The following is a 21,491-nucleotide window of genomic DNA, read 5'->3' on the forward strand; positions in this document are numbered from 1 at the left end:
AGAGAAATTTGGGACGGGTTTTTGTGTTTGTGGGTTGGAGACAAATCTTAGTTACAAACCCATATGGTCTTACTCTCTCTCACATACACACACACACTCTCACACTCACATATACAGGCCTAATCTGATATGGTACATGCCCCCCTGGCCTGTTCTGCTCCGGCGGGATTTTATTTTTTTTCTCCTCTGTCTCCTCTCTCACCTGCTGAGAGTTACTGTAGGTGTGTAACCTGCTCTCTTTCGTTTTGTCTCTACTGCTTTCGAACGCAAGGATATACACTCACACACCCACACACCCACACACCCGCAGACCCACACACTCTCGCAGCACAAACACTGCTATGAAAGACAGTCTGGAGGTGGACTCTGCTGCGATTCGTGTGCTTCTCTCGCAGACGGGTCTGATTTAAGGATCACGGCGGTGTGCAGCTTTTTGATTCTGCTGGTAGTCAACCTGAAAATGTTTTCCTTGATGGTTTTTTGGCAGAGGCCATGTTGGGGGAGCTCCGGCCAGCTCACTTCACCTGCCAGCTGCTCAGCTCAGGCTGGTCCTTCTGGACCCCTTTTTCCCCCAACCTTCATACCCAAAAAGACAACTCTGCTCTCCTCTCCCGTCTATCTCCACCTGGCCCTGCAGATCAGGTTCCATATGCATCAGAGTCTCAGACTGGGAGCGCTGACTCACCTTCAGTTAATCTTTTCTGACTGCAGCAAGTGTTGATGGGTGGTGTGTTGGGTCCAAACTGGAGGTGTAGAATTTTAAGGTACATCCTGTTATTGATTGCCCTGAAAGACTGTTCTGAACAAATCTAGCAAGTACAGTGAGCTGCTGCAGCTTGTACACACAACTGTGTCCAGGATGAAGTTTTATTCCTTCACAAAAGGCTTAAATACAGATACTGGGTGGAGGAACGGCACCGTGCAGTCATACACAACCCCCTCACAACCTGCTGTTTCCTTAACACCATCCCATTTCAATTGACCGCCCACCTCAGCACTCATTTTTTTGATATTTAATTCTGTTTGTAATGAACAAGCTCAACTGTTGAAGGCTGTTGTCAGAGCAGACAGATACACCTTTTATGTCAGAGGATGACCTTCACTTGTCGGTTTATCATTTGATTCGAGCAAATGTAATACACCTCTTTTGTTAAAGCCCTGTTCTGTCAAGTTTCCTTTTGTCCTTTTTAAAGAGATTTTGGAATAGCGTTTTTCATATTTCAAACATAATGAATTGAACAGTAGCTTTCACAGTGTTGAAAATCTTCCTTTGCATTTTGTGAGCTTCACTGCAAGACAATACAGTTTGTGCATGAGCTAATTAATCAACAAGATTATGAGTCTGCAGCCACACGAGCCGCTCTGTGAATCTATGCTTGGACACTGCAGCGTTAATATTTGCTAAATAGGACAAAACACACAGTACAGCTTAAACTAATGGGAATGTCATTTCTCATCTCTGGGAATCATGAACCTCCACCCTGTGAGAGGAAAGTCAGGTGTCACCAACATCAGCAAGAATAACGATATAAACCTAAACCTTAAATACAAAATGTCAAACGGTTAAACTATACGTTCTCAAAAACCTTGTTCATTGCTTCATTATACCTCAAATTCTCTTTTCCACTGCTTCACCTGTGACTGGAAATCCTCTGCAGTCACATTCCTTTATGAACCATTTTGCACTTTACAAGCACTTCGGCTCCTTTCTGATAAGGCGAGAAACCTTTGAGCTTCACTAGAGTTATAGGAGGTGTTTTACCCTGATAAGCCGTACTGTACGTAACCTGCTGAAAGATAAATGGACACCTTGTTCTTTCTTTTTGTGATTTCTCTTTCCCCTTACTGTCTCTCTGGATTGTCCATCTTCCTCTGCCTTGACTCGGTAATGTTTAAGGGGACTTGCAGGGGGGAGGACGGCAGTGAGACGGGAGGGGGAGGCGACTGTAGAGTGGCAGAGGTGTGAAGTCGAAGGGTGTGTATATAACATCGAGAGAGTTACAGGTATGTGGACAAGTATAGTGATCAGTATAGCGTAAGACTTACAAGTAGTACTTTAATCAGGGTTACGAGGTATGTGGCATGAAATGGATCTATGGGCACACCAGGATATGGCTAAACAGAGGTGAGGCAGGGAGAATGGCTCTGTGTTCCTGGCTGTCTGGTCACAGTGTGACTTCTGCTAGCAGCGTGACTCTGTCCCTTACACCAAAAACACTCAAATACTTCGACACAAATATGGAGCTCAGAAACTCATCATTGTAACCAAATGTCCTAAATACAGCAGTGTTGTTCCTGTAGTCATGGTTTTTTGATCTTGTATATTTGCTTTAATACCTGTTTACTCTATGAGAGCTTGTATATTGAAGTCCGTGGTTGCAGGATCATTTTTTAAGTCTGTAAACCGTTTTTCAGGTTGCTGCAGTCCCTCTCTGCCTTTCAAGTTTCCTCCCTCCGTCCATGTTCATCCCATCCTTTCTCGGGTTCATACAGATTTATACCTGACTTTTTGAAGTGCTCTTTTACCTGTTTCTCTGAAGCCAACAGTGACCTGGAATCTGCTAGCCTCATCTCTTTTTATCTCCACACAGAAATACTAATGTTCAGACTTCAAAAAAAAAAAAAAAGCATGCCACCTCTGAGCACAGAATTTACAGGTGCAAACTTAAATGTAGCTAAACTCTCAGGTTCAAAACTGGAGGCTCACCTTATGAAGACACTGCAGCCAGGACAATTTTAGGCATGTGACTTTTCAGGCTTGCTGTTAACTCTTCCTGCTCTGTTGCTGTGCAGCTAAATACTACATCTCCATTGGCAAGTCACCGCTATCTCCAGTCTGTCGAATTAATGATCTTGTAAACTTGCAGTAAAGACAGTGTATCAAGCACTGCTCCTCTGAGGCACGGGTTGGAAACCGTTCTGCCGATTACCACCTGATATTCAGGCTGTTCAGTATCATCCTGTTGCATCAAACACCCAAAGAATGAATGAGGAAATGACGAAGCTTTTCCTGCTGCTCCTGAGGTTTGATTTTTACTAATCTGAGGAGTTACCGACACCTCTAGAAGTTGATGTCAAGGCCACGGTAAATGAGCCTGAGAGCAACTGATTAGGCCAAAATAGTTTCTCATTTCAGTGTTACTTGAAAGGTACATAAACCTATGTTTTAAAGTCCAGTATTGACCGACAGTGTTGATGTAAAGTGGCTGTAGCCTGCAGCGTATAAAGGAAAAGTTTGTGTTTGTATGCAGCCATCACTAGTAAATGTGCTTGTTTGAATACGTCCAAGTATGCTTTTTGCCTGACTTGCTTTTTGGAAATTTCAAAGACACGTGGAAGGTTTTGACAGGGATCCCTTGAAAAAGCGATTTTTGTTCTCTAATGTTCTTTGATGTTTGTTTGTCTTTGTTTTCCCAGTTAATCACAGCTTCGAGTCAATTCTCGCTCTCTCTCTTCTTCTCATCTTATTTTGTCTTTGTGATTGATGAAGAGTTTGAGGAAGCCTACAGAGAGGACAAACAATCTCTCCCACGTACTGTTGCAGTGTTGAGTGTGATGAGGGGGGTGAAGTAGCTGTCAATATCCATATTGATGACTACAGTGGAAGCTGGTGGAAATGTTCTGCTTCCCTATTGATCTCTGATCCATTATGAGCTGTAAGTAGACGGCCGGTGAATGATGGGGAATGGTCCATCCATCATAAAGCGACGTCTGCGCTGCTTGGCAGACATGCTCTTTGAGCTGTTCAGCTTGTCCGTCCTTCTGTGGTCCTCCCTCTCTCGCTCCTTTTCACAAAAACACACCCGACCCGCCACACACATGGAGGACACATTTAGGCTTGACTCTGACAGCAGCTCTCTCCACACCCTCACCGTGAACGTCATATGTTGATCCTGGAAATGTGAATGAATAAAACCTGTATACAGTGACTGAACAGAATAAAATTCGTATTATGAAGAGAAATATCAACCACTTCAGAATCAATGGCTGCAGATTTCTTACCTCAGATACTAATTAAAACTCTCTTCTCTCCGCTTTTCTGCTCTCCAGGTCACTGATCGGTCCGTGCGAGCCGTCGCAGAGCATTGTCCTGAGCTGCAGTTTGTTGGCTTCATGGGATGCCCGGTGACCTCTCAGGGAGTCATCCACCTCACTGCGGTAAGTATCACAGACAGTTTTAGCCTTTTTGCATTCTAATAGTGTTCCTTCAGACTGTATGAAGACTGCCATTTTGAAGCCTCGAGTTTGGCATTTCGGCCATCACCATCTGGTTTTTTGGAGCCAGAAGTTATCATATCTGGTGTTATGGTATTAATTGGGATGATCATTTGGACTCGTGAAACGGGCTTAGGACAAAATGTACTGACTGGAAAAAATGAACAGCTGAAAAAAAAACAGGGTTTTTTTTTAGTGCAACTGATCACTGAAATGTAAATAGTGCCATGAATACACGTTAGCTACGCCCTAAAGCATACCTTGTTTATTATCTATTTTATTCTAAATGGTACCATTATTTATAAAATGAGCATCAAGCTGCATTGAAAAAGGCTTGAAACCAGCGATTGAGACCATAAAGTCAAATGTTTACTGTGATAATAAATAAGGTGAGCATTAGGAAACATTTCCTCATAGACTTCAATACATTTGGACTTCTTTTTGCAACCAGTGGAGTTGCCCCCTGCTGGCCATTCAAGGAGTACAGGTTTAATGCAGGCTGCATCTCCCGATCCTTAGTTGAGAAGTTGTTTATTTACGCTGAAAGTGACAAACTAGAGTTCCTGCAGCACAATTAAAAGAAAGCTAATTTAACAGTTTCAGTTTTTTTGAAGTAATTACTTGTATCAGTAAATGTCAACAGAAGTTTTAGCATGACCAATTTTTTATTTTTTTTTGTCTAATCCTGTTACCGTAGGCCAGCCCTCCGTGTTGCCGCAGGCTGTGCATTGTCTCCAGGGGGGGAAATTAACTTTTGCAGAGTAAACTCAGGACCTCGCTGTGTGTTTTATCTAAGACTTAGTTTTGAAGTTATTTCGTGTTAACTTTTAAATCTCATGAAAGCCTAATGAGATGAATCCTAATAATACGCTGCTGTTCTGACTACACCCTGCTGTTTGGATATTACCATGCTAATGAGCAGCGCTCCGTGGTTTAAGATGTGCCATGCCATATAAACATGGACACACATGCACTCACACGGTGATTGCTTGAATTGAATTCACCAGGAAACACTGCACCGTGTTTTTCTTCTCATTTATTTCCTCCTCCCAACATAACCTCCGTCTATAGAGCGTGTGCGCGTCTGTGTGTGAGTATGTACGCCATGTCCGCACCCATGTGTGCTTGAGTAATACAATTCGATTTGTGTTTGATGTACTTGGGCGTACACGCAAGTGTGAACGTACCCTTGTGGGCTGCGTGCGTCCATTCCTCCTCAAATGCAATTACAGTTGTGTTAATAGGACTGAGACACCCGATGCCACGCTGCATTATTAGATTAAACAGCAGATTAATTTGTGCTCATGGTTTTGGCCCCCTATCATCTCTGCAGCCTCCACTGACCTTGGCCAGTGTGTTGTAGACAGACAGTAATGAAGCCAGCCAGTCATAACAGCATTAGCATACCTGGAGGTGGACGCATACACACGCACAGTCTAGCACACCTCATTATTATTTATTACAGTATTAACCAAGGTGAAGTTTTTAGGAGTTTAGAAGTTCATAATTCTGATGATATTTATATTTTTTAAAGCGGCGGTTTTGTCTCAGCTGAAAAGGAGCTTTACATTTTTTCTTCATGTCTTTTTTATCAAGGTTATGAGCTTTAATGAGACATATATCAGAGACGCATACAGAGCCACATTTTCCGTCTTAACCAACTTGAAAAGACAACAATAACACTCTCAGTGAACGCAGCCTCTGGGTCTGAAACATGAAACAAACGTCTAAGAGCCTCAAGCCTCCGTTGTTTCTAATGGTCAGCACATTATTGTATGTAAGCTAATCCTATTTATCACTTGATTTATTACCTCAGTTAACATTTTCCTAATGAGTTAATGGTTTGAAGTCTTCTTCACATTGTGAATTATTGCCCCATTTAGGGTAAAATAGTCTACTTTTATTATGATTTTGGTTGACGCCGTCACAGAGGTGTTAATTAAATTATATATTTATTTTATTTCTAATATCGGTACTGATCATAATTTCTAAATCGTCACGATACAGAAATGCAGGTTCATTCTGTCTGTGCAAAATGTGAGTCAAACGATGTCTCTTTGTTTCTGTGATCTCAGCACTCGTTCCTGTGACTCATCCCTTTCTCTCTGCCTCTCTGCCTCTTCCTCTCCCCATCCCTCCATAATCTCTCACAGTAATTATCTCATTTAGCAGCTGATTCCTCCTCTCATTCATTCCCACTTGGTCCCATCCAGTGTCGATTGAAAATCATATTCTCACGTTTAGAATCGTTGCATTTCTGATGACTCCGTGGACCTGCATGCGCTTCCAGGACTGCAGCGCTCCTCTCTTGTTCGATTATCGCACGCTCCCTCCCACTTCTTTTCCTCCTCCATTGCTCTGTCTCTCTCTCTCTCTCTCTCTCTCTCTCTCTCTCTCTCTCTCTCTCTCTCTCTCTCTCTCTCTGATTATCTTCCCAACCTTCTCACCAGAAAAAAAAAGAGAAGAAAATCCATTACTTTTATTAACTTCTCTCATATGACACACTCATTTCAGATTGATATTTTTTTAATACCGACTTCTCACAAATTAGGGTATGAGGAAATCAATTGAAATCGTATTTTCTTAATCAAGTGAGCTGATGGTTGAAATGGGCCGCCCATGGTGCCGAGTTCGATGCAGATGGTCTGTAGAGTAACTGTAAAGCTGTGGCATTTATGCTCCTCTAATGGTTTTTCAGTGTTTCAGCCCTATGGGAGCTGTGCGGTTTCTCTGTGATGTGCAGCACAACTCAATATTTGTAGCCAGGCACCGTTTGATAAATCATCATCTTGTTAGCGACTAAAAGGCAAAATCAAGGCTTCTGCTGGCTGAGAGAGTAAAGCCCGCTAATCGAAAACAAGCTCTAACACTGTCCTTACTGCCTGGAAATCAAACACTACACACGCCTTCAAATGTCTGAACAAAAACTGTGATGATTTTAAGAGCAAACACGTGTCTGATGCGGGCCTTCGCGTCGCCGTGCCAGGGATGCGCTGCACGTTTTTATTTATGGTGGGTTTCTGAGATGGAAGCTCAAAGTTAACTCTGAGCTCTTGACGTTAATAATAGTTTTATTGATGAGGCGTGTCACTTCCCAAGGCTGTGTAATGGATACGAAACATCTTGGGATGGAAGCTTTGTGGGTGTCCCAGAGCTTTCAGTGATTTGGCGCTCTCCCTCAGCGACTAATTTGAGAACTTTATATGCGACCGGTATGAAATTAATCATTCTCCTAATTTGGTTTTGGAGGGTTGAGCCTTTAGTCAAGCCTGTGACAAGCCACAGAGGTGGAAGCACAATAGATTTTGTGCGTGTGTGTGTGTTTGTGCGTGTAGGCGTTAGGCCTTATTAAAAGGGTGGAAGGCTTCACTCTGCCAGCTTGAATGTAGCCCCCGCTCTTCTGATGTGTGTGTGTGTGCGTGTGTGTTTGAGGAAATGGATTTGTGTGTATTTCAGAAGTGGATAACATACTGTACTTTCTTCGCTCTCCCTGTGCTTCTCAGACAGCCTCGGCCGCGCTTTGCTGTTGGCTGGCTTTGAAAAAATGTGCAACACCAACAGAGTCATTACCCGTCTCTTTGAACAGTGTCGTTACCTGTTATGTCTCTTTCTCTGTCCAGTCTCATTCTGCATTTGGTCATTGTCACCCTCTGTATGTTTCTCTCTTTTTCTGTCGTTTACTCCTGTGTTTCTCTCTCTCTCTCTCCCTCTCTCACCACTCACACACACACGCACACACTCGCACCGTCTCTCCATCTTCCTGTCAAGCGGTGCTCTTTTCTTCTGGTAGTGATTAAGTCCAAGGTCGGCTCTATCAGAGAGCCAGTGTTTGAGAGCGGCTCTGGGTGCCAGAGAGCCTTCATTCCCCGAGCCTTAGATGTCCCACTGATGGCTTCTCTTTGCTTGTCATGCCTACCCACAATGCCCCTCCTCATACATCAGCCTATCACCGCCCTAAGACACTGTGGGCCTCAAAATGCCTTTTTTGTGTGTGTGAAAGTTCCCACCCTCGGGAGAAAGAGAGGAGGCCAAAGACATAACAAATGGAGGGACTGTTGAAGAATGTGTCACAGATGAAAAGAGGTATATTTGGAGACTGTAATAGCTATGTGTCGTCTCTCTGATGTGCAGAACTTGGATGTTTCTGGTCTTAATTTTGGGCCTTGTAGATTAATTCAGCCGTGGCGCTCCAGTGGCTTTGTTGTTCTTCTTCAGAAAAAGTTAGGACCTTTTGATAAATGCTCTCTAAATTTGACAGAATTGGACTGTGGGCAATACCTCATTCTCTCTGTGTGTTTATGAGCAAATAAAACAGTCTGGCTTTTGACAGGGAAGCTATTTAATTTCATAACCAGAATCATATGTTCTATCCGTGCTGGTGCCGTAGCGGAGCAGCACACACTCGCAATAGTTCAAATTTGGCTCGTAACCTATGAAACAAGGGGGGGGGGGGGGTGGAGGAAAAAAAGAAATGAAGTCATATTATTTATTTATTTTCAGATTCCCCCCCCCCCCCCAAATTGCCATGAGCACAGGTTGGGAGAGAGGTTTTAAAGTGGCAGTAACACAGAAGGTTAAGATACAGGTCTGCACCCACTGTCACCTTCACACCCTCCACACCACGGCTCCCTCCCCATGTAGGATGAGTGGTGTCTGGCTTTGCTGTAGTCTGCTGGCCCCTTATCTCCTCCCCCTGACTGGAGCACAGAAAACACATAATCACAGTGCCCTGTGTCAGACTGATAACCCCCAACACAAACCAGGAAGTACGTGTGTGTGCGTGTTCGTGTCTATGTGTACCTGTCCCTCTGTGCAAATGTGTGTACTTGTACATGTGTATTGTGTCTCAGGGGTGGTGGAGAGGATAAAGGGGAAATGAGGGAGCAGAGGAGATTTGGTGGAAGAAAGGTAATGGGGTTGTGGGGGTCGCCGAATGAGTTGAAATTGTAATAATAATTTTCTTCACTGCTGTATGGAGGAGATTGGGGGATTTATGAATATAATGAGCAGAGAAGAGCCTAAGGATGATGTGTGTCTCTTGCAAGAGTAATTGAAGAATAATTCATTTGGCTCTAAGACTTTTTAACCCACAGACAGACAAAGATAGAGAGGTGTTTGACCTCCGGAGGGGGGGGTGGTGTCATGTCTCATTATTGGCCCAACTAGTGTCACTGTGCTGTGACTGTCACCCGCCGCTGTCGCGCTGGCTCGTGCTTGTGTGTGTGCGCGTCTGTGTGGTCATTTGGCTTAGCGCGGCGAAGAGAAACCAACGCTCTCCGTCTCCTCGAGCCCTTCCTCGCCGCTGCGTTTGTTATCAACACCAACACATGCAGGATTAGCGACGGAAAGGGAGAAAGAGACAGAGAGAAAAAGGGGGTAGGAGAGGGAAAAGAAGTGATAGATGGTAGATGGGCACAAGACAGATAAAGAGAGAAGTTAACCACACACACACACACACACACACACACACACACATAGGCACACACACACACAGGCAGGGATCAGCTCACTGGTCCGTGACTGATGCAGACAATGTATTTATGATAGCAGACCCATGGCCTTTCCAGTTTTTTGCCTCAGTCCTTTTTCAAATATTCATTCACTCTGTCTGCACAGGCCTCAGTGTATTTCTATGCAAGTGTGTTGTTCTGAGTGTGTGTCTGGCGGAGGGGGGAGGGAGGATTGCGTGTGATTTAGGCTTGCCGCAGAGGGATTGTCTCGACACAGCTTTCTCCTGTCTGACTGAACTGTCTGGGATGCTCCGATATGCTGGGGGGGGGAGACAAACAAAAAAAAAAGAAAGAACAGTGCGTATGCATGAGTGCGCACTTGTATTCACCTGGTGACACTGCTGCCATTCGTCTCACCTTCCCGCCCCCGCCTCAACCCGTCTCACGCGCAGTCTCAACACATGCGGACAGCCGAGCAAAATGTGTCAGGGCCACGGTGCCACCTCAGTAACACCCTGTGACTTTGACTTCTTGCTCAGGACTTTGAATATTACTTCAAAGTGACTGTCGAAACTTGTGCCTGCATTGTTTAGAGGATTTAACCCATCTTTGAGAAATGAGTTTCCACTGTTACGCCTGTTAGCCTCGCCGAAAAGCGACTTTTTCCCCCCTTTTTCGTAGACGATGCTTGCATGAATGTTTTTTTTTTTTTTTTTTTTGTGGATCTCCATGCATTTCCCACACCAGGACCTTTTTATCACTGACTAAACTCACGTACTAAATCCTGAAGCGGCTATAAATGAACTACAGTAATGAAATAGCTGCTCATATTTTCCAAATCCTACATGTTCGCTATTTATGACTAAAACAATGCTCGCTCTGTCCGTGCTTTTTAAATGTCATCTAGCTGCTTGTCAGCTTGGGACATGGAGCTTGATGGACAGCAACAGCCATGAACTCATGCTGCTCTGTGCCTGTGTTCAAACCATGACATCATATCCTCTGCATGAGGTCTACCAGGCCTCCACTTCCTGCTTGGCATCGTGACGCTTGACGTTGTGTAAATAAATTAAGTAATAGCATAGGTAGTTATAGCTCTGTAGTCTGGCAGAGCATACACAGGTACACACACACACACGCTTCCACCTTCTGTGTGTGTGTGCCAGACTGTGACATACACTAATGTAATAAAGTGTCAAATCAGCCGCTCCAAATGTTGAACTCCAGTCTTTGCTTGGCTGACGGATAACTTTGAAACGGTCTGTTATTTTTCTTTCATTTCAAGTGCCTTTTTGTGTTTTGACCTCTGACTTAGGCTCTTATTTTTCCTGTTTGAGAGAGGCTTCTAATTGAGGCAGGTGGGAGCCAAGCTGCCTGGAGCTCACAGGCCTCCTCTGGTCATGTGGACTGAATTTAACAACCTCTTTAATACAGAAATGCAGCGCTACACCCGCTTCTCAGACGAGTCCTGTGTGCTCACCCGGCTCCTGTAAAATCTGCAATGATTGCCTTTCCCTTATCTTTGCAGAAGGCATTATGTGTTCTATGTTTGAATTGGTTTGGAGTCGGTCTATAAACTGAGATTCTCATCCAATTTTTGTGATTGTGTGAAGCTTAATTTGAATCTGTCATTTTCTGCTCTGTGGGGTTTTCAGGCAGAACTGAGCATTTGAATTAAGGTAAAGTTGATTTTAAGAACTGATCAAAATGCATTTTAGGATAGGATAACTGGTACACTGCTGGTTAAGAAGTTCAAAATCCCCCATTTTAGATTTGGTGATTATTAATTTCACTAGCTGAAATAGCTTAGTTCCTCTGTCACTACAGTTATCATTAGCATTAATAATAATTTTGTTCAGCTTGTCCTGCATGGTTTAGTTAGTGATAGCATCCAGATCATTTACTAAAAAGCAGCAGTACAACACAATAATAATACTTTAATACAAGTGAAATCCAGCATCCAAAATTTTACCAACAAAATGCACTTAAAATATGAAAATTAGAGAGAATGTGATGGTAATAAAATATTGCATCATTATTATTGATGCAGTAACATGTAAGCAGTACCTCCATGTGTTAGCTTGTTCATGCTAATTATTGCTGCTTCATGCACTGTTTATAATACTATTATTTTTATTGAGAATAAAACACAATATTTCATAAACTGATTATAATACAATATAATATTATATTTTGTGTTTCATCTATCATTCATATATCAATCTGAAACCGAATTCATAGCTGAAATAAATGTGCTGGAGTAAAAAATAAAAGGTATGCACCTGGCATGTAGTGGAGTCTAGCTGTAAATTAGAATAAAATGGAAATACTTAAGTAAAGTACAACTCCCTCAAAATTGTAGGTAAGTGCAGTACGTGAGTTAATGCACAGAGACTCTTTCCACCTCTGCGTCTGTGCATGTGTGTGCGTGGTCGTTGGAATATTCATAGGATCCGCGCTCGCCTTCATTTGAGCGCCGTGAATGTGTGTTCACGGGGCGGGGACGACCCGCTGGCCTCAGAGCAGCTGGATTCTGCAGGTTTCAGTGTTTTTATGAACAGAATGAATAATTATCCAGGTGTGGCTGCCAACTCAGGAGACGACACAAACTCTGCCTGGTTACAGACCTCAGCCAACGAGGAGGAAAAACCTGCCGAACCCCTCACCAAATCCCCTGCTCTCTGTTCTGCTGCTCTGTTTCTCTCTCACTTTATTTTCCTCTGTTTCACTCTCTCTTTTTCTCTCTGTGCTCTGTGAATCGCAGGCTTTGTCTTCCTCTCTGTCCAAAGCTTTCGTGCTCCCTCCTCCTCATTTCTCTCTTTATTTTTCTTACTATTCGTCCCCGTTTATTCTCGGGTCACAGAAATACACGAGCAGAAAATGAGCTATATTATGAGTGGAAATGATTAAATAAGATTGGAGCATTAAAACCTTTCACCGAGGAGTCAAATTATGATAATCTGTGAACTATGAGAAAACAAACACTGGCACTGTGGCCGGTCACATTCTGGAGGTGTGACTAATTACTGAGAGGTTTGTTCTTTGTGTGACTTTTCATTTCGGGGATTTGAAGGATATTTTTCTTTTGGCAGATGTCTGCCACACTATGGAATTTATTTTCCTGCCGTGGTTTTCACAGATGGATTAGTAAGTTACAGTCTCAGGCGTGACTCTGCCTCTTCCCTTTCAAGCAGACATCTGCTAAATTTTCAAATTTTCTTCAACCTAGCTACACTCTCAGCCAATCGAAACTCACGCCGCTTGGCCTGTTTTCTCATTGGTTGCCCACATCAATGAGACAGTTGGTATTGGCTGTAGTAGAAATTGTATTTAGCAGACATAAGCAGTTTTGAAGATTTGGAGAACAAATACTACTTTTGATGTTGAGGCTTTTAAAATTTACTCCAGGCTTAATAACCATGAATACTGAATGCAAATAACTCTGTGTGTGTGTTTGTATGTGTGTGTGTGTGTGTGTGTGTGTGTGTGTGCGTGTGTGTGTGTGTGTGCGTGCGTGCGTGCCTTTCATGAAAATTCTTTTGACAATGTGAGTGGATGTCTGTTGCTATGAATATTAGTGGTCACTCAGCCTGCATCCAGGTTCGATTTTTGCAGTGCCTGTGTTTTTCAAACAATGCAACCACACACACACGCACACACACAAACACACACACACACGCACGCACGCATGCACACAGTCATGCTCACACAGCTCAGCCTAATTCTGCATGAATAATTTAGCACTTCGAGCCAACACTGGCCACATGAGCACGTGACAGTTTGTGTGTGTGTGTGTTTGTGTGCGCGTGCATGTATACTCTAGTTTTTCGTGCATGTGTGCGAGCATCTGCTTGCATGCATGTGTCTGTGATAATCCACACAGTTCAGGCTTTTTCCCTTTCATTAGGTACCATTGTTTATCGCGTCAGTTTAGCTGTGCCTGACGATGGCTGCTGCATTCTTCGCACACACAAGCTGTTTAATGTTTATTTCATTAGTATATCTAAGCGTGTCCTCACAGTATAGGTGGGGATATGCCACAAACAAAATCTGCTTCATGTTTATTTCATGCCTAAGCAGACCTTTTATCACAAGGGGTCTGCATCCAATTTTCTCTTGAGGAGTCACAAAAGAAGCCACAGGCTACATAAGAGGAGAGAGACAAGTGGAGCAGCTAGGTAAAGGTTTTAAAAGTCTTTTATTACCTTCAGCGCAGTGCAGCATCGCACACTCGCCGTGTTTGTCTGCAGTCGGCGTGCGTTTTGATTCTCAGTATGTGAGGAGAGGCGAGAGTGTTTACATGTGTGCTTACTTCACCCAGCGAGCCTTGGTCCTTATCCATTCCCCCCATGTCTCTTCATGCTGATAGGTATATGTCATGCCTATGGAGCCGACAATAGTGCCCAGTGATCTTAACGCCAACCGTAAGCTTGTTTTCTCTTTAGCCTTGGCCATGACATTTACCTTGCTGCTTCCCTGGCGGCTGGCCGGAATATCATACACACTATTATCTTTCATCCCTGTGTGTGTGTGTGTGTGTTTGTGAGTGTGTGCACACCTGTGCCTTAAATAGTTTAAGAGTACGTATCGGAGAAAATACACCTGTGCTGTGACTTGAAAAGCCTTTGGTAATTTTCGGCGAGCAGGAGCGCTTGTTGAACAGTGTCAGTGTGGGTTTCTAAGAGTGTGTCAGGAAGTAGAGATTTTGACTGGAGGATTAATCTAAACCCCCTCTTATAAGGTATTCAGATCGGAAAGAGGGATTATTGAAAGTCGGAGAGATGAAAGGAAGAGGGAGAGTGAATGCTCATATTGGCTCATAACCCCTCACACCAGGCATGCAGGCGCAGAATGATAAACAGTAACAGCAAGCAATTTTCTGTCATTTATCGGCCTTGTTAGGTTTTATTCTGCATTCATGCTATTTTTTCAGTGCATGTGGCAGCATACAGGTTCGCTCAGTGTACGGAGATTTTTTTCCACATTCCATTATGGTGTATCAGAACCACCCGTGTAATTCAGCGGGCGTGTGTACCATACAGGCTTCACCACTCTTCCAGGAGCTTCCTCTTTTCCGCTGCTCGTAGTAACAAATCAGCTGCTGGTTCCTTCATGAACACAGACAGGAAATTATGTGCCTGTACACCTGTTTGTGTGAGACAGATAAAGTTCAATAGCTGGATTTTTCTTTTAAAGTCCAACTGAAATTAAATTGCTTTTTTTCTGTTGCAGCACACATATCTGCTCTGTAAATCATACATCCTGTGTCCTCCTTTCGGGAAAACTCAAAAACTAAAAGGGAGAGACTGATTTTAAAAGATTTAGTTTTCTAGTTTTGCATTAATTCTATGGAGCATCTTTTTGGTTATCCATCTGCGTAGATGGAGGCCTTACTCTAATGCAGTCAGTCAAATCTTTCATGGAACAGTCTTCCATCACAGGTGGAGCAGCCGGTCCCACTGAGCCAGCCAGCAAGATGCTCCATCCACAGACTCTGAACAACCACATTAGCTTTCCTGCTAAAGCCTCCTTCTCATCTAGCTTCCAAACATGAACACACGTCTCGTCCTGCACCCGAGCTTTTTGAACCAACGACCTAACAAACACTCACCGTGGAAAAGCGCACTGCTGACATCAGTTTGCAGGCTAGATGGCTAATCAGCTGCTCAGCTGCAGCACATTAAGAAGCACCTAAACCTGCAAATATCGTTTGTTTCGGTCAGGTCAGATGCTGGTGTGGTTCTGACTGTTTAACAGTAACAACATGCTGTCTGCCCATGACATGTAGGCTACAGCGCAAGTTTGTTTAATTGGTCTCATGTTCCCTGCAGTGGAACACCAAGCATTTCTGATGTTTCCCCAAAGACTGTTTTTCTTCCTTTTAATACATTTAAAAAAAACCTTTGACATGATTCCTGACAACAGAAATGGATGATTTCAGGTGGACGTTAAAGAGCAGCCTTGTTATTGGCTTGTCTGTGCTGCTCAGCTAGCTGTTTATGTGAATTTGACATGATTGAATCATTCAAATGTTTTTTGTGTGTTGCTCCTCGTAGCTACGAAACCTGAATGTCCTGGACCTGCGGCACATCTCGGAGCTCAATAATGAGACGGTGATGGAGGTGGTGAGGAAATGTCGCAACCTCAGCTCCCTCAACCTCTGCCTGAACTGGAGCATCAACGACAGGTATGTCAAGTCACCAGCACCACACACAGTGATGCACAGTGGATTTTCTGGCCCAGCACACAACAGTCGCTGACATAAGTCAGGCTAGTAAGACAAGAAAATGATCATCAAATCTGGTCCAGCAGTGGTATTATAATAAGTACAATACTGATCTGTGTGCATATAGTTAAAATAAATCAATCAAAGTCTAGTGAGTGGAGTAGTAGGCAGCAGATTTTGAGACCCTTCTGTTTCGTTAAAGGCACCCTGTGGAGTTTTTGGCTCGTAGCTCTGTGGAGCAATGTTTTTATGAGTGGGCCCTTGTTTTGTTTGTATCTCATGCACATGCATGAGGATGCAAATATACAAGCGCAGGTGACGTGATGCTCACTCCTGCTGATGGCTTCGTGCTATTTGACTGATAAGCAATTGGTAATGATGGCCTACGACTTCTGGCTGACCTGAAGGTGGATGTAAATGATGGAGGTTTCAAAATACCTACAAAAATTGCCTTTGTAAATGTTTCATAGGGAAGGAATTGCATTCAGCATTGTTGGGCCATTGTTGGGAAACACACTGTGTTCTGCTGAGAAACAGAGATACAAACATTTATATATTCTCTTCAATTTCGTTTAAGTAGAAAACACTGGGTACTGTGCTGGAGGGACAAGGGCGAGCCACTTTGAATGGTTTTTCAATTAAATCAAGTCCTTCAAATGCACATTGTGCACACATTCACATACTTGAAATGAAAACATATGTGAGCATGCAGACACAGAAGATACACATAAGAATTAAAAGCACAAGCAAGAACTTTTTTTTGTGTGTCTGTCTCGCTGGTCATCTTTCTCTCTGCTCCCACACTGATTTTTTTTTTCCCTTTTCCCCCTTTTCTCTCTCAAATGGAGAGAACCTGTACAGAATATGACGGCAAGAGTAAACCATCTCCTCTTTTATTTATTATCTTGTGTTTTATTCATACGTTTCTATTTAATCTATTGATTTACAGCTAAGGCTGTGGCTTCTCTGCCAACTGTACTCCCACTCTGGCTTAGGAGTGTGAACACAATATTGAATTTACCATGGTGCAAAGCAACAACGGATGTGTGTGTGCGCGTCTGTGTGTGTGTGTGTGTGTGTGTGTGTGTGTGTGTGTGTGTGTGTGTGTGTGTGTGTGTGTGTGTGTGTGTGTGTGTGTGTGTGTACGTGCATGGGTAAAGTCATTTTTGCATTATTGAGCTAACAGCAGACATGTGGTGGGAAGGTTATGGTAATACCTTACCCGCCTCCTTTCAATCAAAAAACATGGAGTTTGGTGAAATCCTCACAGGAGCACATGGTGTTATCAACTTCTTTCCTTTATCACACTCACACAGACAGACACACACACGCACACACACACACACACACACACACACACACACACACACACACAGGCACAGCCTCGATTGATTCAAGGCTGCATTGATTCCATAATGATATTTACTGCATTGATTCAGGGGCTGTGTGTGTGTGTGTGTCTGTCTGTGTGTTTGTTTGTGTGTGCGTGGGTGTGTCTGGATCACCTGTGGGATTACTGGAATTTAAAATGGTGTGTGTGTGTTGCATTGGTGGCGGTCTGTGTGGGCGAGGCAGCGTACAGTAGGTGTGGTGTTGGTTTATGAATGAAGCAGAGACAGTAGGGGAGTGAAGGGCAGAGGTGGACAGCCATAGCTGAGGATTCTTACATGCTTGCTGCTCTGATGCTGCTCTGATGTTTGCTCTGCCCTGCCTCCTGGACCTGCAGACCTGTGTGTGTGTGCGCATCCATGAGCGTGTGTGTCTACATTGTGTATAGGTTGACTGCTGCTCAAGGACTCAGAGCAAATAAAAGCCTCCAGTCATAAGCTGCTTTATTGTTACACTTTACAGTCACACAGCTCGGAGCAGAGCAGAGAGGAGAGGAGGGGGTTTATTTAAAGGGAGAGACCGGATGGGTGGTCGGCACAACATGAAGGAGGTGTATGCGGAACTGTGTGTGTTTCAGGATTTTTCCATTGGCCCTGGTTGGTCGGCTTTAGTCGCACCGTGCCATGAATGACGTGTTTCCACCTCAGCTGCAGAGGGTAGCTGCGCTGCTGTGGTTCTGCTAACGACCCCCCCTCAACAGAGCCGTGCCGTCGCGGCCAATGGATTGGCTCAAGAACGTGTCATCATACACAAGTGACAAGAGAGAGGGGCATTTAAAGCAGCATTATCTCACTGTTTACCTTAAAATAACAGCTTCAGGATCATTTGGATGGTACACTGACTTAAAGGGACAGTGTCGCCGCTTTCATTTCCACTTCCAGAACTCACTTCTCACACACCAGCGCCACAGTAGAACACGTCTGTCATGTTTCTAACCTGCTCCGCGCTCATGTGGGTCCCACCAAATGTGACAGCTACAGTAGACTTGAAAGTAGCGCTATGGGGCACCGATTTGGATGAATTTACCGTTGATCAGAGCACAAATAAGACATGAGTTAGGTTTGAAAAATGATCGACGCCAGAGGGGAGTGTGATAGGTGATGATAGGCAGATGGCTCACCCAATCACCTGCCAAGTATTTTTTTGAAGGTGCGTGCCCTTTTCCGAACAGTTTCCATGGACGACTTCCCAGATGGTTCTGTGTTACAAACCATCTGGTGTATCAGGTTAGTTTTTGGCAACACATAGAAAATACCAAAATCTGCAAAGAGCGTTTTTTTTGCTCCACGATAATGATAGCTAGAACCACGATTCAATAAAAACCTGAATCAATAAGCAGAATCTGGATCAAAATTGATTAAATCTAAATAATGGTTAGCAGCTCACATAAACACACATGAACACAGACATACACACACTCTCCTGCACGAGTCATTTGTCTGATCGGCTGTTTAGAAGTGAGATTTTATTGATGAAGGTTTTCTGCCAGAGACGCAGTCTGTGTGTATTTCTTCAGAGGGAGAAGCTGAAATAGTTTATTAAGCTCAAAGAGTCAAAGGTCATGAGGGTCACTGCTGTTGGGGAAGCTAACACACACACACACACACACACACACACACACACGCACCAGTTCCTTGCTTGTTGTCGACCAGATTTACTCAACCCTCCCTTACGTTAGCTCTCTGAGGGTACAGCTGGGTCAGCTTGCGTGTGTGTGTGTGTTTCAAGCTGATGACAGTGTGCTGTGAACAGGTAAACAGGCAGAGGAAATGACCCCTTATTTCCAGGATCAATTTGTCCCCCGACAAGGGGCCATTGGAGAGATAGAGCTCTGTGGGAGGTAAAGCATTTCAGTCCCTTCTTCTCTTCTTCTTTCTTCTTGTCTCTCATCTTTAAAAAAAAAATGAGCACAGTGTCCTCTGGCTCCCCTCATCATCCTCAGTAATAGCCAAAAACAGCGTGCCAGAGTAAGAAAGCGAGAACTGATGACCAAATATGGACTTCCCATCGTCACAGTCCGGCGGGCAGATTGTGACAGTAGGACGCCTATTTTTTGGTCACCATCATTTCTTGGGGAGCGAGGATGTGATGTGCTGCAGGTAGGCAGCGTTGGCCCTGTTATTTCCCTGTGTCCTCCTTCCAGCGATGATAGGAGACCAAAGTAGGATTGTGTTTTTCAAATGTCACAGCGTTTGAAAATGGGGAGCGAGTCATGATCAAAGTGGAACAGCGGAGCAAATGGCAGCGCTCACTTTTTAGAACCAAGTTGAGAACACAGTGTCAAAGTTAAACGGTTTTCTTTCATTTTTTGGTGTCTGTTTTTTTTTTTTTCATCTTGCAAGAAACTGTGGGGAGCTTTTGTGCCGTGTGCACGGTGTATATGTGGTTTTTGCTGCTATTGTGCGTTTGTTTTGGTTGTGACTGTGTGTGAAGATTCTTTCATATCTAGAGACCTGCTTTTTCCCAGGAGAGACTGCTGATTTTACACTACCATTTGTGTAATTAGTTTTTTTTTTTGTCATTTTTTATTTCATCTATCCCAGAAGTAAGGAGATAAAACATGTCTTTTATGTGAATCTTATGCTTCTGTTTGCGCAAGTGCGAGTGTGTTGCAATAAAGTCTGTGGTGAGGCCTCCTCAGTGGTTTTGGTCAAAGAGTCAGCATCTATTCTGCTAACATTAACCCTGCTGCTGGACAGACGGCCTGTGCTGACATGAAGATTTATGTGTGTCCCCCCTCTGTGTCTGCCTATGCGTGTGTGTGTGTGTGTGTGTGTGTGTGTGTGTTTGTGAGCAAGCTCTGGTCAGCCGGCCTGCAGTCTTTGCTGAAAGCAGATGCGTGGAGCAAGTGAGTCATTTCTTTTATGAGATCTGTATTGTTGGAAGTTGGGCATTTCCCCAAAAGCCCTGGCACTCTTTCCCTCTCTGTCTCTCTCTTTTTCTTCATCTCTCAATCTTTCCGACAGCTTCATTTAAACATGGGAATCAATATTCATCCCCTTTTTCCTTCTTCGCTTTTTTCTTCAGGCCAACATTCTTTGCATATCTCTCCATCACTTACGAGCGTCACAAATCACAGCCCAGATTGGGTCTTTTTACATTTTTGTTCCCTCTCACAGAAATCTAGACTACATGAGGGATGACTGGGGGCCCTCTCTGACTTTCAGGAGCTTATTAAGCAGGAAATAATTGGAGAAGCATTCTCCCAGAAACGCACCTTCTCTAATGTGCGTGTGGATTTGGAGCCGTTTACAATGGAAACTCATTCCAAATAGCCTCTGTTGCAGCCAGCTGGCAGATCTCGCAGTGCCTGGAGAAGTGTTAAACCCCCAAAATCGAATGAGTATATGATACATCACTGTGATCAACGATGTGTCAAATGACAGTTGGTTGCTCTACTTTGTTTGGCTACAGTGAAGGTGACCACGGCCTGCATTTGTCAGAGTTCTGAGAGCTACATTTAATAATACTTTAAAGAGCCAACTTAGGAGTAAAAAAAAAAAAAAAAAATGTGCTGAAAATGAAGACTTACCAAGCGATTTGCTCCTACTTACTGCAAAGTCAAGGGGTAAGATTATATGATTACATGTGTGCTTAGAGAGGTAGTCAGGCACAAGGATTTAACCCAGCCTCGCTGTTCATTCTTTGGAAAAATCCGAACCCATCTTCATACCTAAAAGACGGACGAGGTCGACTCTACAAACTCATTTTTTACATAAATAGAGACAGCCATCAGCTGAGCTGGAAAAAATGAAAACAAAATTATAATTCAAACTAAACTGGGCACAAATTCTCCACTGACCTCACGAGCTGCTGAATTCAGCCAGAAAGGTCCATCGCTGTTACAGAAAGCAGGACACTGTGGGAAATTGAGCAAATCCCTCAGATAAGAGGCCTTTTCAAGTCTCTACATCTATTGTATAACCTCACCGTGCATAGGTTTCCTCCAGGCGACTATTTTTAGGCCCCTCTCCCCTTTTCTTTGGATTTTCTTCAGTGTTTTCTAAATGCCATGGAAAATGTCAGCAGAGCCCGAACCAGTGACCGACAGACATTTGTCCTTGTCTTGTTTCTCAACCACCTGTCTCTCCAGATTTGAGGAGAGGTGCTGAAGGGCCTTCCCCCGTCCTTGTCACTTCTCTTTTTCTGCTCTCGTATTTTCACACATACAGCACGAAGATCTACGACTCGAGCAACCACCGGCTAGCGCT

At 43.8% G+C, this 21,491-nt stretch overlaps 1 protein-coding gene across 1 annotated transcript in view; it reads left to right on the top strand.

Annotated features, from left to right (window-relative positions):
* fbxl17 (F-box and leucine-rich repeat protein 17) overlaps positions 1 to 21,491 on the top strand; it is a 210,350-nt gene that overhangs the window by 64,459 nt on the left and 124,400 nt on the right. Inside the window, exons 7-8 of the mRNA XM_076731680.1 lie at positions 4,051 to 4,158; positions 15,722 to 15,852. Of these exons, the coding sequence (XP_076587795.1) occupies positions 4,051 to 4,158; positions 15,722 to 15,852 (239 nt within the window). The remainder of the gene's footprint in view (positions 1 to 4,050; positions 4,159 to 15,721; positions 15,853 to 21,491) is intronic.

The sequence above is a fragment of the Chaetodon auriga genome, chromosome 5, assembly GCF_051107435.1.
Source record: "Chaetodon auriga isolate fChaAug3 chromosome 5, fChaAug3.hap1, whole genome shotgun sequence".
Lineage (NCBI taxonomy): Eukaryota > Metazoa > Chordata > Actinopteri > Chaetodontiformes > Chaetodontidae > Chaetodon > Chaetodon auriga.